The sequence below is a fragment of the Terrapene carolina genome, unplaced genomic scaffold (genome assembly GCF_002925995.2).
Source record: "Terrapene carolina triunguis isolate 2854851 unplaced genomic scaffold, T_m_triunguis-2.0 Scaffold51444, whole genome shotgun sequence".
Taxonomy (NCBI): Eukaryota; Metazoa; Chordata; order Testudines; family Emydidae; genus Terrapene; species Terrapene triunguis.
Window position 1 is genome coordinate 1 of NW_020715795.1, and position 19532 is coordinate 19532.

Consider the following 19532-nt stretch of genomic DNA (forward strand, 5'->3'; position numbering starts at 1 on the left):
CATCTGTCCTCATGCATATCCATCCATCCATTCACGTGCATATCCATTCATCTATCCATCTGTCCTCATGCATATCCATCCATCCATCCATCTGCATATCCATCCATCCATCTTTCTTCCCCTGCTCCCATGACTGCTGTTCCAACCCTGTTCCCCCCTGGCCCTGGCGACCCCTGAACCCCCCCCCCCCCGCCCAGGATGTGGGGCTGTCCCCTACAGAGGAGCCCTGGGGGGCTGGCGAGTACCTGGATTATACCCTACCCCCTGACCAGGACCCTGATGGTGACTACTGGGAGGAGACAATGGGGCTGGAGGTGACTCCCCCCTCCCCCTTGGAGCCCTGGGCTGAGGTAACCGCCCTGGGGTTGGACTGAGGGGTGGCTAAGGGGCTGGATGGGAAGGAGCAGGGGGCTGAGCTGGCTCCAGGGCGAGGTCTAGCTCCGCCCTAGTTCCCACAGCCCCACTATCTGTCTCAGTGGGGTGGGGCCTTAAAGCCTCCCCATGCAATTCAGGGCTGGTCCCCCGAGAGCTGCCTCTGTGCTGATCCCACGATGGAAGAGATGGAGATCCTGGGGGAGAGGCTCCAGGGGGCAGAGATAGGGGTCTGTGGGGAAAGGACTGAGGATTTGGGACTGGGGGTCAGGACTCCTGGGTTCTATTTCCATCTCTGGGCGGAGAATGGGGTCTAATGGGTTAGAGCCGGGAGAGAGGGGGCTGGGAGTCAAGGAGGTCTGGTGGATCCAGTTTTGGCACATCTCCTTGAGCCTGTCTCCCAGTAGGTGCCGTGCTGTGCATTAATGCGTTGCTGGGTTTCTTCTCATTCTCCCCTTCTCCCCCATCCCGTGGGGCAGGAGGCTCCCAGCCCGCCCCCTGCCGCTCCGGGTGAGGACGAGGTGCTTGTGGAGGAGTACGTGACGGGGGAGGACACAGCTGTGACGGGGCAGGAGTACGAGTATGTCTATAAGGACTTTCCCGAGGGAGCCGAGCCATCAGAGCTGGGGCCCGTGCTCTCCGCAGAGACCCCCCAGAATGGAGGCGTAAGTGGGGCACGGGGGATGTGTCCTCGGGCCCTTCCTCCTGCTGGCCTCTCATGGATGGTCTTTCGGCGGTCGCTTCCTGTTTGTTGTGGTGTCACTTCCTGTTTGTGGTCTTTTGTTGGCGGCATTTCCTATTGTGGTGTCACTTCCTGTTTGTGGTCCTGTGTTGGTGTCTCATGGTGTCACTTCCTGTTTGTTGAGATGTCACTTCCCATTCATGGCTCTGTGTTGTTATCGTTGTGGTGTCACTTCCTGTTTGTGGCCATTTGTTGGTGTGTCCTGGCATCACTTCCTATTTGCCGTGATATCGCTTTCTGATGTGTTAATTCCTTTTGTTGATGTGTCACTTCCTGCTTTTCATGGTGTCATTGCTGTTTGCCATGTTGTCACTTCCTGTGTGGTGTCACTTCCTTGTTTGTGGCATCCTTGCCTCCTTGTCAGCATTTACTGTTGTGTCATGGTCATTTCCTGCTTGGCATCGTAGGGGTCATGGCTGTCCAGTGTGGCATCACTTCCTGTTCGCTGCCTTCACTTCCTGTCCAGTGTGGTGGTCGCTTCCTGTCTTTGGCAGTCCTTCCCTGCACCTCACTGACCATTGTGTCACTTTCCCTCCGCCATTCCATTTCCTGTGATGCGCTTCCTCTCTTGTGAGGTCACTTCTTGCTCAGAGTGACATCAGCACCCTCTCCCCCACCTCGTATGTTCAGAGATGTGCCTGTCATGCCCCGATGGCATTGCACCGGATGTTGTAGCCATGACATCCTCTGCCTTGGCAATGCCCCTAACCCGCCAGGGCATCCCCACTCTGTGATGTCATCTTACGCCCTGTGATGTCATCCCCATGTACAGCCATCTCTGTTATTCACCCACCTCCCTGAGTATTGTCAGTGCTGGTGTCAATTACCGATTTGGGGGGATAACCCCCAAAAGGGGTGCGGTAATTCCCCTCCCCCCACGCTGCCATCTCAATGGGGCTGGGGATTCAGGGCCAGGGGCATCTCCAGATGTGGGCCTTTAAATGTCTCCTCCCCATGACCCCCTCCCCTGGGGTGTGTTTCACCTGGTGATGTAACCTGTCCTCCGTTTCCGTTCAGAGCCGCTGTGGGTCGCGATGCATTGATTAGCTCAGAGCTAACAGAGCATCCTAACTCAACAGGCCCAGAGGCTCCAAGGGGGCTGTTAGGGGTGAGGATGGGCTCCAATGAGAAACGGCAGCCGTGTCTGCCTAGGTCCCAGGAGGGTAACTGAAGGGTTGGGACAAAATCCTGGGGCCTTACACAGAACCTGCCCCAGGTTTACTCTAGCTTTACTCAGACTTTACTCCACATTTACACAGACTCTGCTCCACGGAAATGCAGACCTTACTCCAGTTTCACTCAGACTTTACTCCACATTTACATAGACCCTGATTTGCATTTTCTTCACCTTTACTCCACTTTTATTCAGACCCTGCTCCATTTAAATGCAGATTTTTGCTCCATGTGTACTCCATTTTTACTCAGACTTTACTCCACATTTACACAGATCCTGCTCCGTTTTCAGAGCTTTCTCCAGTTTTACTCAAACTTTACTCCTATTTTACTCCGAATTTAGTGAGATGAGCTCCACTTTTATTTGCACCTCGCTTGGACCCTGCTCCATTTTCACTGAGCCCTTGCACCAGTTTTGACTCAGACTTTGCTTCACTTTTCCTCAGACCATGGGGGATAGGGAGCCTCCGTTAACAGAGCCTGGGGCGGTGCGGCTGAGTGGTGCTGGACGAGCCCTGCCTCCCGGTGTGGGAGCTGGGATTTGCAGGGCTGGGAGGGTGCCAGAGTGGGGCCTCGGGTGCGTTATATTGACCGGGCCCCTCTTTGCGGTTATATGTGTGTTACCCCCAGGCTGTGCGCGGAGTCAGAGGCTACAAAGGAGAGAAGGGAGAGCCGGCCGTCATGGAACCGGTAGGTCCCTGCGTCGACGGGTTGGGGGAGACCAATTGCTCCCACCAGCCCCTCCATTGTTCGTGCCTGGACGTTGCCCATCTCTGCATAGTCCAGGCCCTGGGTGCCCCACCCCATGCAGCCCCCCCAATGCAGGATATCCTGCTGTACATGGGACAGAGCCCCCCCAGCGCCTCCTGTCCTGTCTCAGCCCCTGCCCTAGTCAGGGATCAGCGCGCCCTGCATGCCCCGTCACAGGTCACCTGGGCCTGGAGCCCCCCCGGGGTGTGTGTGTGCGATGGACGTAGTGATCTGTAGTGTGATGATCAGGCACAGACGAGTGTATGTATGCAGGGGGGCAGGGTGCGCATGGCAGGATGGGACATGTGTGCGTGTCTGCACACACCTGTGTGAACAAGCATATATGTATTGTCACACCTTAAGTGTGAAAAATCATGCGTGTGCACATATGTTGCATGTGCCTCTGAGTGTGTGCATGAGTTTGCACAGGCCCCTGCATGCAGATTCACATTTGCATCTGTCTGTCAGTGCTTGCACCTGTTCCTGTGCACAATTGTGTATGCGTGTGCAAATGTGTATTTGCGAGTGCCTGTGTGTGCACATCTAGTTTGCATGTAGGTGTTAGTTCCCATGCGTGTGCATCTGTTACGCACCATGGCGTGTGTGTGTGTGTATTTGCACACCCTGGTGCATGCATGCCACCGTATTTGCATGTTTGGGTTAGTATATGTCTGTGTGCGTGGGAGGGTGCACAGTCGTGTGTGCACAGTCCATGGCCCTCTCTCCTGAAGGGGGGAGTGGGCGAGGGGTGTGGATGAGCCAGGAGATCCTCCCCCTTTTCAAACTCACCTGGGCAGTCCCCAGTCTCTCTAGGGCACCTCATGGCCGGGGCCGTGTCTGCCCAAGGCCTCCTCAGCTGGGGGCTCTATTCCCCCCCCCCCCGGCCCGCTGTGCCCTCGCCCCACCCGGGCCTGTTGCTGGCGTAACCCTGTTCTCTGCCTCTTGTTCTGCAGGGAATGCTGGTGGAGGGCCCCCCCGGCCCTGAGGGACCTGCGGTAAGAACCTGTCTGTCTGTCTGTCCGGGGAGTTCTGGGGGAAGCTCTGGGGCTGGGGGCAGATCCCCCTGCTGGTGCATTAACCTCACTGTGTGTGTCTCATGTGTTTCCTCAGGGCATATCGGGGCCGCCGGGCACACAGGGCCCCCCGGGACCCACAGGAGATCCTGGCGAGAGGGTGAGTGCGAGCTGGAACCTGGCCCCATGGCAGGGGTTGTGGGTCCAGCATCAGCTCTGGGGGAGACCGCGGCCCCCCTTCCAAGGGAGGAGTGAGTGGGTGTTTGCACGGGGAGGCGCGAGTGTGCGCTGGGGTGGGATGTCATTGTGCCCCCTTGGCTGGAGAAGGCGCTGTGCGTGTGAGTGCCTGGGAGTGTGCATGCGTTAGCGTGTGTGATTGTGCACATGTATGCATACGCAGCGCCGATGGCCTGGGGTGTTTGGGGATAGACCAGAGATCCCGGCAAGGGTCAGTGTGTGTCAGGGTGCTGGGAGAATATGAGACTGGCACTGTGTGGGGGGAAGATCGGCGCATCGCTGGGGGAGCTGTGGGTGCTGAGAAGGGCAGGGGCAGCAGCAGCACTGTCTGAGGGGACGATCGGAACCCCCCCCCAATGCAATAACCTCCCGCTCTGCCTCTCTCTCCAACAGGGTCCTCCTGGCCGTTCAGGTCTCCCTGGCTCGGATGGGACGCCTGGACCTCCTGGCACGTCTCTCATGCTCCCTGTGAGTAAGGAGGTGTTTGATGGATAATGATGGGGCTGCTGCAGTCTGGAATGGAATGGGCGAACATAGGCTGATTAGGGTCTAGAACAGCAGGTGAAGGTGCTGATAGGGTAACCTAGAACTGGGGTGGCTCTGTGGGATCTAGAATAAAACTAGAAGAAATACTTGTGGGAGCTGGACCAAGGAAGTGTATGGAAGGTGGGGGCTCTCAGGTCTAGAATAAAACCAGGGGAATTAATTGTGTGATCTAGAACCAGAAAGGATCATGTGGGTTTGTGGGTCTTGAATAAATCAGGGAAGACTCTCATTGTGTTACCTAGAACTAGGGACAATATGATGTGTCTGTGGAAGTCTAGGGCAGGCATGGGGATTCAGCTAGCAGTATCCAGAACTAGTAGGTGATACAATGGGTCTGTGGGGCTCAAGAACTCAGATACCTAATTCCGTAGACTATACTGTGGGCCTGCAGGGTCTAGAATAAAACAAGAGGAACTCTGATAGTATGGCCTAGAACCAGAGAGGATAGATGGACCTGTAGGGATTTAAAAGGGATGAGAGAACAGAGATGGTGTTACCTAGAACTGGGGAGGATACAGTGGGTCAGCTGGAGTCTAAAACAAAAAGGGGGGAACTCTAGTACTGTGATCTAGAACTGAAGATTGTAGAGTGGATCTGTGAGGATCTAAGATATGGGAGAGAGGAGGCTGACTCTCTTAGCTAGTCCTGGTTAGTATGTAGTGGGGCTATTTGAATGTAGAACCCAGAGAGTAACTCCTAAAACAGAGGTATGTCTGTGACGAACTGGGACTGTTCTTACTGTGGTCTGTGAATGCTGACAGGGGAGTGTGGCTAGGATAGTCTGCATGGGGGGAGGGGAGACTGACCAAGGGAGAATACCTGAGCATGTAACATGAGAACCCAGGAAGGGGGAGAGGTGAGGTGACGCCTTTGCCCGGGAAACTGAACAAAGGCTGTGGGAGGGGTCGCTGAAGGCAGAGTGGGAGAAGCTGGCTAGTGACCATGGCTGGGAGGCAGACAGGGCTCTGACCTCCCAGGGGGGCTAGGGTGCCCGGGGACCCCAAGATGGACCTAACTGAGGGGGGTCCTGTTGTCTGTGCCTGCAAGACCTGTCTTGGACTGTATTCCTGTCGTCTAAATAAACCTTCTGCTTTACTGGCTGGCTGAGAGTCATGGTGAATCGCAGGATGCCGGGGGTGCAGGGCCCTGAGTCCCCCCACACTCCGTGACAATGTCAGAGTATAAATCTGTAACAGATGAGATGGATTCTACAAATATTACCTAAAACCAGAGAAGATGTCTAGGTCTAGATCAGAAGAAAAACCTGTGATCTAGAACTGGAGATTGCACAGTGGATGGGCCTGCGTGGAATCTAGAACAGGACAGGAGGACTCTGGTGCTGTTCTCTAGAAATGTAGATAATATAATAGGGATATGGGAATTTAGGATAGAAGGGAGAGCTCTCGTAGCGTGATCTAGAACTGGAGAGTACAGTGAGTTGAGAACCGAAAGGCTAGTGCTAATAGCATTATCTAGAACCAAAGATGATGCAGGGAGTCTATGGGAGTCTAGAACAGAAGGGTGAACCCTGATAGCATTACCTGAAACTAGCAAGGATATACAGTGAGCTTATGTGAGTATGGAACAGAAATGGGCACTCTAGTAGTATTACCTAGAACCATAGAGCATGCAGTGGATATGTGTGAGTCTAGACGAGAAGGGGGAATACCAAGAATGCAGCCCGGAATTGGATAGGTTGCAGTAAATCTCTGGGAGTCTAGAACAGGCCAGGGGAACTCTGGCAATGTGATCTGCCCCCCTCCGCCCATTGTGAAGTGTGAAGGACAGAGCAGGCCTTGGGATCTGGAGCTCTAGGAAGGGCTCCGGGCATGTCTCCCAGGAGCCCAGTTCTGGGATGGCGGCAGTGTGATTTTCACAGCTGAAGGTTTGTCGTTTGTCCCCCAGTTCCGGTTTGGGAGCAGCGGTGGAGACAAGGGGCCTGCGGTGTCAGCACAAGAGGCACAAGCGCAGGCCATCTTACAGCAAGCCCGGGTAAGTCCAGATGGAGACAGGGCAGGGAGAGTTGGGCTGGGTCGGGGATCCAAGGAGCCTGGAAAAGATCCTGCCTTATTCTCTTCCCTGGAGCCCTGATAAATTTGGTAATCGAGAACCCAGATACCAATGGGTTGTCACCTTTCTAGAGCCTCAGTGGGATCACAATTTATTACCTTTCTAGAACCATGTTAAGGGTCACTCTTTTATTGTTCTTTAAGATCCCATACCAAATAGTGGTCAGTGCCCTTCCAGAGCTTCCCCAAGGTCACAATTTACTGCCACTCTAGAATGGCAGGATAATGGTTTGTCACCTTTCTAGAATCTCAGCAGATCCCCGTTTCTTATCCTTCTAGGTTCATTCATAACCTTATGGTTAAGTAGCTCTTCAACAACATCTCAGTGTACTGCCCTTCTAGAACCAGGACGAGATTACAATCGACTGCTCTCTGGAACCGCGGGGGTTACAATCTATGCCCACCTAGAACCCTTACAAGTGTCACAAAACAGTTTACTGCATTTCTAGAACCCCAAGACTATCATGGATCATTGCCTTAAAACTGTGATTTGATTTATCTTCCCTTCAAACCTCAAACCTTATTAACCCTCCCGAGTGCGGAGCAAATCACAGTTTCCCCTGTTCTAGAACTCCAATGAGGCCCCAACTTGTCACCCCTCTAGAACCCTAATTCTAGGACCATGATTGTCCCCTTCTAGAACCCCGCTGACATCACAATGTGCTTTTTCCTAAAAGCCCAGTAAGTCTGTAGCTTCATTTCTAGAACACCGAGTGTCGCTGTTTCCCCTCCAGTCTATCGATGCTGATAAATTCATGTTTTATTCCCCTCTTAGATCTCCAACTAGGACCCCATTCTTACCCCCCAAGCCCCAGTAATTTTCTGGATCCCCATGTTTCCTGTTCAGCCCTGTTCTGGTCCCAGCCCTTATTCCCTGCTTTATTCTGTGTTTGGCTGGGATCCTGGCTTGCTGCAGTCTAATTCTCCTTCTCCTCTCTCCCCCCCAGATGGCCCTGCGTGGCCCCCCAGGACCCATGGGATACACCGGCCGGCCTGGGCCCCTGGTAGGTACCTGCTCTGGGCCGGGCTTGGGAGGAGGCATCGCTTGATGGCTGGTGCTTTGGGGATGTGGGAGTGGGTGTCAGGGCTTAGGGGGACGTGTCGGCTTGTCCCTGGGGTGGGACACGGAGTGCTGGAGTCACTAGGGCTTCATGTCCTTGTGTTTCCCATGCTCTGGGCATGTGGGGCTGTGGGGCTGGTGTCACTGGAATGTCACGTCCCCAGGTTCTGTGGGTCCCAGTGCCCTGGGGTGTGGGGCAGGGGGTAGGGCGGGGGGCTGGTGTCACTGGAATTTCACGTCCCCGGGTTCTGTGGGTCCCAGCACCCTGGGGAGATTGTGGGGAGGGTTGTGGCCCTGAGCCCACGTGCTGCCCCCCTGTAACCCCCTCTGCTCTGCTGTCTCATTCCAGGGGCAGCCAGGGGGCTCCGGGCTGAAGGGGGAAGCCGGAGACTTCGGACCCCAGGTAACAGGCTTGGCCTTGGCAGGAGATGGGGGGGTTGGAGCCCAGCACGACCCCGACTCTGACCCCTGGCTCCTGCCCTGACCTCTTGCTCCAACCCATGGACATGACCCCTGTCACTGACCTCTGACCCCTTCACCCTGACCTCTCTCTCCAGCCCATGACCCTGGTCTCTGAACCTGGCTCCCAATCATTGGCCCCGACCAGCGTGAATGACCCGTGACCCCCACCTCTGTTCTGTGCCCCTAACTCACGATTAGTGGCCCCTGACCGTGATGTCTAACCCGTGACGCTGGCAAGTGACCTCTGACCCCTGGTTCGACGCTGGATTTATTCTGGGCTGTTTGGATCACAGGCTCCTGTGACTTATAACCCTGACCCAGAGCCGGGGTCGCTGCCGCCCGCCCCTCTGTTTACCCTTTGTTACCGCTCTCTGCCACCCCACCCCTCATTAACCCTTCAGACACTAGGAAAGAACCCCCCCGTCTGACCCCATGAGCCCCGTCCCACCCTGGAGCCTAACCCTGATCTGACCCCCCAGAATCCCCATTAGCCCCTCGGACCCTGGAGAGCTCCCACCCCCATTTCTCCCTCTTCTCTCCCCCCCATGCTGCTTGTGGGGGAAGCTCTGCTCACCCTTTCCCTCCCTCTCTCTCTGTAGGGACCCCGCGGGCCGCAGGGCCTGTCTGGCCCCCCGGGGAAGCCTGGAAGGAGGGTAAGTGTGTGGATCCTGACGGGGATACCCCAGGGTGGGGGCAGTTCTGTGCCCGGAGAGCCTCCTCTCACCCCATCTCTGTGTCTCTCTGGCAGGGTCGTGCTGGAGCCGACGGCGCTCGGGGGATGCCTGGGGAGCATGGCGTTAAGGTAACGGGGTCATGGCTTCCGTGGACAAGGCACTGGGTGTGAGCTGGCCTCCATAGGCTGGTGATCCACTAGGTCCCAGCACTGTAGATCCATGGATGATCCAGTAGGTCACTGCTCTGGTGACCCACTGGACTGTAGCAGTGTTGATCCAGTAGGTTGCGTTGCTGGTAATCCACTAGGTCACTGCCCCTACGAATCCATCAATAGTTCATGAGGTGAAGGCATTGAAGATCACTAGATCACCTGAGCTGGTTATCCACTGAGTGTGCATGAATCCAAGGGTAATCCACTCTTCTAGTAACTCACTCATTCAGCATGACGATCCATTAGTGATCTAGTCATTTGCTGTGTGAGTGATCCACTCAGTGCGTACATGAATCTCCTGGTGATGCACTGTCCTGGTAACCCACCCACGCAGCGTGGTGATCCTCGTGCACCAGAGATCCACTCTAGCACGTTGGAGACCCACTAACTCAACCAGCGACCCTCCCGTTCCGTGTGGGAACATCACTGCTTCAGAACAGGGATCCCCGGGGGCCCACCCTCGTTCCCAATGGGGATTTGCAGCCCACCTCCCGGGGATGGGGTGCCCTGGCTGGGAGGGGGTCCTGCAGGGGCGTCTCCCCAGCTGGGGCGTGCTGGCTCAGGGAGCTGTTCTGTGCTTCTCTCCGCAGGGCGACCGAGGCTTTGACGGGTTGCCGGGGCTGCCGGGGGACAAGGGGTACAGGGTGAGTCACGTTGGCCGGGCGCCTCGTGGTGGTGGTGGTGGGGGGACAGTCCTGGTGCACTGTTGGGATCTCCCTGAGAGATGGGGTGACCCCGCGGTCAGTTCTGGCCAGCCCATGTGTGTGCTACACAATTGTGCACCCCCCTCTGAGCATTGATACACACACAACTGTACATCACACAGCCAGAGCCGCTGCCCCCCCTTCGCAGTCACACGCCGCCTACCAGCACACACAAGCGTATCTACGCACACAGATATACACAGTCTAGTTCCAGCAGGGCTTGTTTCGGGGCAGACCGACGTCCGGAGCGACACAGGGGCAGCTGAGCCCTTCTGGCCTCAAAATCTACTCACAGTCTTACGCACCCTGCGCAACGCACACAGCCACAGCCAGGCGGAACACTACACACGCACAACCACGCACATCCCCACAGCCGTGTCACCACAAACACAGCGCACCGCGCAGTACATACACATCCTCCCACTTGTGCAGCCAGGTGTGTGCAATCACACAGTCACATAGACACAACCACGCACACGCTAACGTTCTCCTAACTATCTGTGCACACACTCAGATACGCAACAATACACACAAAGCCACTGCATTCACACACAGCCCCACACACGTGCAGTCACACAAACATAGTACACACAGCACACCTGCAATTGTACACATGCACACAACAACACAGCTGCACACAGTTCACAGCACAACACATACACATCCGGCACATTTGCGATGCACCCCCCGCCCTGCAATTACATACTCAGTCACACTCACCCCCACGGCACATGCAGCTGTGCCCCCATCACACACAGCCACCCGTAAAGCCCCTGCGCATCCCATGTACACAGCCCCCATGGCTCCCCACCCAGCTGATCCACGGCTTTGTCCCCGCAGGGTGAGACGGGTTCCCAAGGCATCCCAGGCCCCCCTGGTGAGGACGGGCAGCGGGTGAGTAACTGCTCATTGGAGGGTCTGGGGGGTGGGAGGGAGACTGAGGGGAGCTGGGGTGGCTCCCTGGGGAGGGAGCTGTGGGAGAGCTGAGGGGAACAGGGAGAGGGGGAATGGGGAGATGGAGGGGGCTGGAGGTGGGGGGAGCAGAGGGAGCTGGAAACGGGGAGCAGGGATGGCTGGGGGGAGCTGAGCTTGCTCCCCCTCCCCGTTCTCTGCCTCACCCCCTTTTTCTCTTCCCCCAGGGAGACGATGGAGAGGTCGGCCCCAGAGGGCTCCCTGGAGAACCGGTACGTCCCCTCCCTGCCAGTCTGCCAGTGTGAGAGGGGGCAGCTCCCCAGGGTGGTGCAGAGGGATAATCGGGGCCCCATTTACCCTGCCCCCCCCGGGATTTACTCCCCCTCCACTCCATGGAATTGGGCCCCATGATCCACACTTTTCTGGCCCTGCCTGAGTCTGCAGAGGGCCTGAAACCACTGCTCTGAGGGCAGGCAACTGCCCCAGCTGAGCCTTGATTCTCAACCCCTTGGCTCTCAGCTCTGTGTTGTTAACCCAGGGGTGGGCAAACTTTCTGGCCCGAGGGCCACATCTGGGTATGGAAATTGTATGGCGGGCCATGAATGCTCACGAAATTGGAGCTTGAGGTGTGGGAGGGGGTGAGGGCTCCGGCTGGGGGTGTGGACTCTGGGGTGGAGCCAGAAATGAGGAGTTCAGGGTGCGGGAGGGGGCTCTGGGCTGGGGCAGGGGGTTGGGGTGCAGGAGGGGGTGAGGGCTCCGGCTGGGGGTGCAGACTCTGGGGTGGGGCTGGGGATGAGGGGTTTGGGGTGCAGGAGGGGGTTCCAGGCTGGGACCGAGGGGTTCGGAGGGCAGGAGGGGGATCAGGGCTGGGGCGCAGCGGGAGGCTCAGGGATGCAGGCTCCGGGCGGCACTTACCTCAAGCAGCTCCCAGAAGCAGCGGCATGTCTCCCCTCCAGCTCCTACGTGGAGGCGCGGCACCGGCCATGCGGCTCTGCGTGCTGCCCCGTCCGCAGGTGCCGCCCCCACAACTCCCATTGGCTGCGGTTCCCAGCCAATGGGAGCTGCAGAGCTGATGTTTGGGGCGGGGGCAGTATGAGGAACCCCCTGGCTGCCCCTACATGTAGGAGCCGGAGGGGGGCCGTGCCGCTGCGTCCGGGAGCCACGCAGAGCCACGGCACATGCGGAGTGGGGCAAGCCCCTGACCCCGCACGCCAACGGGAGCTCGAGGGCTGGATTAAAAGGTCTGATGGGTCGGACGTGGCCCGCGGGTCATATTTTGCCCACCCCTGTGTTAACCCCTCTCCATAAAATCACCATTAACCATTGAACCTACTGATGGCAAAATCAAAGCCCAACGTTAACTGCTTCACCCCCCTCACTTCAGCAGAAACAAGCCAGTTAATGGGTTACCCCCAAACCTCCATCTGCTCCCAGCTGTGTCCAAACTGCCCCCTCTTCTGTGCCTCCGGCACCCCTGGTATTGGACTGGACTCCTTGGTGCCCCAGAAGCTGGCAGTGTGGAGGGGGCGAATTTGAAATTGGCAGGATTTAGCCAAGGGTTGGCACGGCGTGGAAGGGATCCACATTGGGCCCTAGACTCCTTTTGAAAATCCCAGCCTGGGTCCCTGAAGACGCCGTTAGGGGTAGGCCAAAAACTGGGGGTGCTAGTGCCCTGTTGCTGGGGAGACGTGGGATGGGAATGCAGCCAGCTCTGGACAGGGGAGCGCCGACTAGTGCAGGGAACACTCTGACCTATCGGTTTGGAAAATGGGTCCCAGGCAGGGGATTGGGGCTGGCACTATGATTGGGCTAGGTGTTGGGATTGGGGCTGCCATTAGCATTAGGGTTGAGATGGGCTTTGGAATTGGTGCTAGGGTTGGGGTTAGGGTTGGCATTAGGCTTAGTGTGGAAGTTGACATTGGGGTGGGGTGGAGTTGGCATTGGGATCGCAGTTGGTATTAGGGTTGGTTGGGACTGGAGTTGGTGTTAGAGTTGGCGTTGACGTTGGAGTTGGTGTTAGGGATAGTGTTGGTGATAGGGTTGGCACTGGGATTGGTGGTAGGATTGTTGTTGGTGTTAGAGTTGGGATTGGAGCTGGAGTTGGGATTAGGGTTGACGCTGGGATTGGAATAGGAGTTGGTGTTAGGGCAGGCGTTGGGGTTCGGAGTTGTCGTTGGAGTAGGCTTTGGCATTGGTGTTAGGATTGTGGTTGGAGTTAGGGTTGGGGTGGGTGTTGGAGTTGGTATTAGGGTTGGAGTTGGGATTGGAGTAGGCGTTGGCGTTAGGGTTGGCGTTGGGGTTCAGAGTTGGCGTTGGAGTTGGCATTAGGATTGTGGTTGTTGTTAGGGTTGGGGTGGACGTTGGAGTTGGTATTAGGGTTGGTGTTGGGATTGTAGTAGGCGTTGGTGTTAGGGCAGGTGTTGGGGTTTGGTTGGGTTTGTTTTCTCTTTTCTCCTGTCCCTTCCCCCCTCTGTTACATTTACAGATTTGACATTGTTTGGAAAAGCTACAGCCGGGGGTGGGGGGAGGATGAGAACCCCCCAAAATCCTTTCTCCTGGCGCATTTGGTAGTAAAACCCAGGACAAATGCAAGCGTCTGGACTCTCTGAAACCCTGGGTTTATCGGCAGCCCGAGCGGAGCGAACGTTCCCACGTGGTGCCCGATTCCCCGTTGCCCGGAACTCTTCCCCGAGAGCAGTTCCCTTTTGGACGAGCCCCCGGAAGCTGTTTGGGGGTTAGCCCGGTGCTACCCACGGGGTGGACGGATGAGCCGTCCGGGGCCAGGCCTTGGGGACAGAGCGAAACCAGCTGGGGATCTGGCCTGTGGGGTCCCCCTGTGCCTGCCCCTGGCAGACTCCACAAGGGCCCAGCGTCTCCTAATACGGGTGCCAGCGGAGTCTCGTTGCACTGAAACTGAGGGGGCTTAGCACTATGTCCCAGGATGCTCTGGGGTTTCACCCCAGCACGTGGCCCAGGGTCTGGGATCGGAGAGGGGCAGGGTCTGCACCACGGAGCAGCGTCCTCATGGGGTCCTCAGCTCCAGGGCTTGTGTGTTGCTTGCTCAGTGTGGTGCTGGGAGCGCTGGCTGGTGCAAGGTGTGTGTGTGTGTGCACATCTGTCTGTGTCTGTGTGCGTGCGCACACCTGTGCTGGTGTTTGCTGGGCGGGGGGGAGGGTAGTGTGAGGGGCAATTGCTGGCTCCCCCCATAGCCCCGTTGGGGGGACTCACGCCCAGCTTTGTCCCCACAGCCTCACTAACTCTGGTCTCTCCCCTCCCTCCAGGGACCCAGAGGTTTGCTTGGACCCAAAGGCCCACCGGGGATCCCCGGGCCTCTGGTAAGTGCCACGCACGGCATCCCAATTCCCCCCGCCCCCATAACCCCCACCACACTAACCTCCATCTGTCCATCTGTCTGTCTCCTCCGCAGGGCGTGCGTGGCATAGATGGTCCCATCGGGCCCAAAGGGAACCTGGTGAGTCAGCATGGCTGTCTGTCTGTCTGTCTGCGCTGCCCGGTCCTGCGATGGACTGGGTTGGAAATGCCTTAGGGGCCCCACAGCCGGGGACTCTGCCACTGTGAGCTTCCCCTACTGCAGTGCCCCCAGCCGGGGACTCTGGTGCTGCGAGTTTCCCCTACAGCAGTGCCCCCAGCTGGGGACTTGGGTGTTACGAGCTTCCCCTACAGCAGTGCCCCCAGATGGGGTCTCGGTGCTGGGAGCTTCTCCTACAGCAGTGCCCCCATCCAGTGATCCCAGTGTTGTGAGCTTCCCCTACAGCAGTGCCCTCTCTCCCTTCTGTATAACACACGGGTGGCTCTGGTTCTAACTCCAGTTGTGTCTGACTGTTACAGGGGCCGCAAGGTGAGCCAGGCCCCCCAGGTCAGCAGGGAACTCCAGGCACCCAGGTAAGGAAAACCCTTTCCCTGAAACAGCCCAGCTCTGGGGACACGGGGTCCAGTGGGGCGGGGAGGCTGGGAGCCAGGACTCCTGGATTCCGTTCCTGCTCTGGGAGGGGAGTGGGGTCTAGTGGTTAGAGCAGGGGGGCTGGGAGCCAGGACTCCTGGGTTCTATCCCCGGCTCTGAGTGGGCAGTGGGGGCTGGATCTGACCATGTGTCTCTCTTTCAGGGATTGCCTGGCCCACAAGGTGCTATGGGGCCCCCCGGAGAGAAGGTGAGTGCCCCGAACCTACCCTGCCCCCCCCCAGTATTGTGCAGCCCCCACATGGGCCAGGGTCACACAACGGGGGTCTCTGCTCTGCCTGCTCTGATCTCTACTTTTCTCTCTCTCTGCAGGGTCCCAGAGGCAAACCTGGCCTCCCCGGCATGCCGGGGTCCGACGGGCCTCCCGTGAGTAACCTGCTCACCCCAGCTTAGGGTTACCATATTTCAGCAAGCAAAAAAGAGGACGGGAGGAGCCCTGCCCTAGCCCCGCCCCCTCCCCTCCCACTTCCCGCCCCCCTCAGAACCCCCAACCCTCCCCCCCGCTCCTTGTCCCCTGACTGCCCCCTCCTGGGACCCCTGCCCCTAACTGCCCCCCAGGACTCCACCCCCTACCTAAGCCTCCCTGCCTCTTGTCCCCTGACTGCCCCCTCCTGAGACCCTCCCCCCATCCTAACTGGCCCCCTAGGACCCTACCCCCTACCTGCACCCTGACTGCTCCAACCCTTATCCACACCCCCACCCTCAAGAGTCACAGGCAGGGGGCACTGCCCTTGCCACAGGAGCGGAGGGGGGATGTTGGTGTGGCTCCCCAGGCAGGGGGACAGAGCAACGCCCAGGAGTTAAGTGCTTTGGTGCTGGTGTTAATGGTTCATCCCTCTCTGGCTTCTCCCTTTCCCATTCCCTCCCTCTCAGGGGCATCCGGGGAAGGAAGGTCCGTCGGGAACCAAAGGTAACCAGGTAAGGGGATAACGTCCACTCCTGCCCCTTCCCATCATCCCCCCAGACCCCAATATCCCCTCGCCTCTCAGGCACCGGGGTCAAGCCCCCCTCCCCCCAGTCCTAGCGCTTTCAGACCTTGGCGGCCACGTCACAGCCCCCCAGGTGCTGGGGTGAGGTACTAAGACCCTGTCCCCCAACGTGCTGGGGTCAGAGCCCCCGGGTCAGTGGGGTGATGTCTCCCATCCGTGATTCTAACCCCTCCTCGTAGGGAGCAGGGACACCAGCGACTCTCCCCTGTGATTGGTCTAATCTCTCTCTATTGCAGGGTCCGTCCGGTCCCCAAGGTCTGATTGGCTACCCAGGCCCACGTGGTGTGAAGGTAAGCGGCTGATTGGTCCCAGGACTTGGCGTGACTCTTTGGGACTGGGATATTACCCACAATTCTTAGTAAGGATGGGTGAAGGTACAGAAGCCAGGAGGTCCCTGCCCCTCAAGGGGAGAAGAGGATTCTGGCTAGAGTGGAAAACAAGACAAGAGGACTGTAGCCAATGGGATCCAGGACTCCTGGGTTCTCTCCCCGGCTCTGGAAGGGGAGTGGGGGCTAGTGGATTAGAGCAGGGGGGGCTGGGAGCCAGGACTCCTGGGTTCTATCCCGGCTCTGGAAGGGGAGTAGGGTCCGAGGATTAGAGCAGGGAGCGGTGAGAGCTGGGAGCCAGGACTCCTGGGTTCTATCCCGGCGCTGGGAGGGGAGGGGGGGCTTGTGGATTAGAGCGGGGATGGGCGGCTGGGAGACAGGACTCCTGGGTTCTCTGCCTAGATCTGTGGGTGGTCTCTGCAGTGCAGCTTACCCTGTTGAACTCTCCCTGTCTCTCCCAGGGCGTGGATGGAATTCGGGGGCTGAAGGGTCACAAGGGTGAGAAGGTGAGTTCTGCTTCCCCGACCCTCAACCGCAGGTCAGACATGATGCTGGCAGCACCGCACAGCGCCCCCTAGTGCCCGGCTGGGGAACTGGTGCATGGCACGCCCTAGTGCCATGCTGGGGGAATGGCGCACAGCGCCCCCTAGTGCCAGGTTGGGGGAATGGCACACAGAGCCCCCTAGTTCCAGGCTGGGGGAATAGTGCATGGCACGCTCTAGTGCCATGCTGGGGGAATAGCGCACAGTGCCCCCTAGTGCCCGGCTGGGGGAATAGTGCACTGCACGCCCTAGTGCCGTGCTGGGGGAATGACGCACAGCGCCCCACTTGGTGCCATGCAGGGGAAATGGTGCACATGCCCCTTAGTGCCAGGCTGGGGGAATGGTGCACAGCGCCCCCTAGTGCCAGGCTGGGGGAATAGTGCACAGCACCCCCTAGTGCGAGGCTGGGGGAATAGTGCACGGCGCCCCCTAGCTGTGGACCCCTGACCAGGGGTCAGGAAGGGATTCCCCCCCCCCCTCCCAGTGTATTCTGAGTTTTTTGTTTTAACTCTCCTCCCCCTGCAGTGTCAGGGCCGCCCCTGGCTAGAGATGGAACCTGGAAGGCGGGGGGGGGGGGCGCTGAGGGGGCACCCAGCATTATCTCACCCATGGGCGTGGCTGGCTGGTCCTTGCACCCATGTGCAGGGTGTAGCTGATCGCCATGGGGGGGTCGGGGGGAATTCCGCCCCCCCTCAGTCTGGCAGTGACTTGGGGGTTCTCACCTTCCCCTGCAGCCTGGGGGCGGGTCACTGGCCAGGATTATCTGGGGGGGGTGTGTGTCTCTCACTTAACCCTTTCCCTGCCATTGCAGAGCCTCGGGCTCTGGTGCCCCTCAGCTCCCCCGATCTCAGCCTGTGGCAGGTAACAGCCCAGTCTCCTGGGGGCTGTGGCACTTCGGTCTCATTGCGGGGGCTGGGTTAGTGAGTGGGGGCTGGGGGGAGGCTTGTGGCCTGTGACATACAGGAGGTCGGACTGGCTGAGCTGCTGGTTCCTTCTGGCCTTTCCTCTCTGGCTGTCTGACTGTCACCGGTCTGTCTGTCTGTCTGTCTCTGCAGGGTGAGGACGGATTCCCCGGATTCAAGGGCGACTTCGGGGTGAAAGGAGACAGGGTAAGTTTGTGCCCGGAGCCCCCCGCCCCTCGCTGCCTGCCTGCTCCTGGCGATGCCAGTCTCATCCACCCCTGTTCTCTCTGCCCCCGCAGGGCGAGGTGGGTGTCCCAGGATCCAGAGGAGAGGATGGACCGGAAGGTCCCAAAGGCCGGACCGGACCCTCGGGCGACCCGGGTCCCCTCGGACTGGTGGGAGAGAAGGTGAGGAGCCGGGGCAGCATGGGGCAGGACTGGGCAGTGCCGAGCATGAGGGCGTGGACCCCTGCCCATGTGCCTGTTCCCTGCCCCCCTGAACAGCCAGCCCCCCACCCTGGGGCCAGATGGGAGCTGGCACCCACTAGAGGGGAAAGGCCCCGTGCCCCATTCCCTGCCCCCTTGAACAGCCAGCCCCCCACCCTGGGGCTGGATCAGAGTCGGCGCCCACTAAAGGGGAAAGGCCTCGTGCCCCATCCCCCTAGTCTCATCTCTCTCTCTCTCTCTCTCGCAGGGGAAGCTGGGCGTACCAGGTCTTCCCGGATACCCAGGACGGCAAGGCCCGAAGGTGAGCACTGTGGACGGTGGGTCTATCCCCTCTGCCCCCCCTCTGCCCCCCATCACCCCCCTTAACCTGCATCTCTTCTCTCTCCACAGGGATCTCAGGGCTTCCCCGGATTCCCTGGCACCAATGGTGAGAAGGGTGCTCGGGTGAGTAACCCTCCATCACCCCCCCGGCATGGCTCCCCCCACCCCCAGCACGGCTCCCCCCACTGCCCCCCGGTGGAGTGGGGTCCATGTTTCCCTCCGCAGGAGGCATCCCCATGTGGGAAACTGTTGGGGGGACCTGGGGGAGGGGGCTGCAGGTCCTGCTGGGGGAGGGCTGACACCCCCCGCAGGGATGGATTGGAACTGGGACTTACTGGTGGGGCTGGGTGAAGAGTGAGAGGCTGTTGGGGTGTGGGGGAGGGTCTTCCGGGGACAGGCTGGATGGGGGATGGTTCTAGGTGGGGGTGTCTGCAAAGCCCTGGGTGGGGTGGGGTCCCCATAGGGGTTGGAGTTGGGGGTCCCTATAGAGCTGCGAATAGGGTGTCCTTGGGGGTGTCCTATGGGTGGGGTCTCTGTAGAGCCCTGGATTGGGGGATCCCTGTGCAGGTTCTGTGGGGTTGGGGGACCCTGCAGAGCCATGGATGGGGGGGGGTTAATGGGGGCTGGGAGGGGGGTTGGTTCTGGGTGGCGGGTTCCAGGGGTGGGTGTTAGGGGTCCCTGCCGGGCCCTGACTGGCTGAGGGGTCCCTGTGTGGGCTGGGTGGGACGTGGGGGGTCCCTGTGTGTCTCCCATGGGTGGGTACATTATGGGTCCCTGCTGGGCCCTGGCTGGCAGAGGAGTTCTCCCACGGGTGCCCATGCCCTGACTGTGTCTCACTGACTCTCTCTGTTGCAGGGTCTGTCCGGGAAGCCGGGGCCCCGGGGCGAGCGCGGCCCCTCGGTGAGTGTGGGGGGAAGCGGGGGGATTAGTGCAGCCAAGTCTCTGGGCTCCCCCCATCCATCCTCACTCCCCCCGATCCATCTCTCGACATCTGTCCAGCCTTCCATCTGTGTTCTCCTTCCATCCAGCCCTCCATCGTCCCATCCCTGCCCCGGTCCTCCGTCCCGATCCCCCTCGATCCGTCCCTTCTCATCTGTCTGT

The 19532-nt window shown here is 58.9% G+C and overlaps 1 protein-coding gene across 1 annotated transcript; it reads left to right on the plus strand.

Moving 5' to 3' along the window:
• Positions 1–185: 185 nt before the first annotated feature.
• LOC112112831 (collagen alpha-2(XI) chain-like) lies at positions 186–19468 on the plus strand (the record flags this gene model as incomplete). The annotated part of the gene is made up of 27 exons (XM_026647178.2): positions 186–350; positions 852–1037; positions 2918–2977; positions 3991–4032; positions 4148–4210; positions 4681–4755; positions 6739–6825; positions 7850–7906; positions 8312–8365; positions 9024–9077; positions 9173–9226; positions 9901–9954; positions 10855–10908; positions 11154–11198; positions 14208–14261; positions 14354–14398; positions 14776–14829; positions 15051–15095; positions 15218–15271; positions 15779–15823; positions 16131–16184; positions 16682–16726; positions 17818–17871; positions 17964–18071; positions 18358–18411; positions 18501–18554; positions 19287–19468. Coding segments are annotated over exons 1-27 (1781 nt in total), but the record flags the coding sequence as incomplete, so codon positions are not given.
• Between the last annotated feature and the right edge of the window lie 64 nt (positions 19469–19532).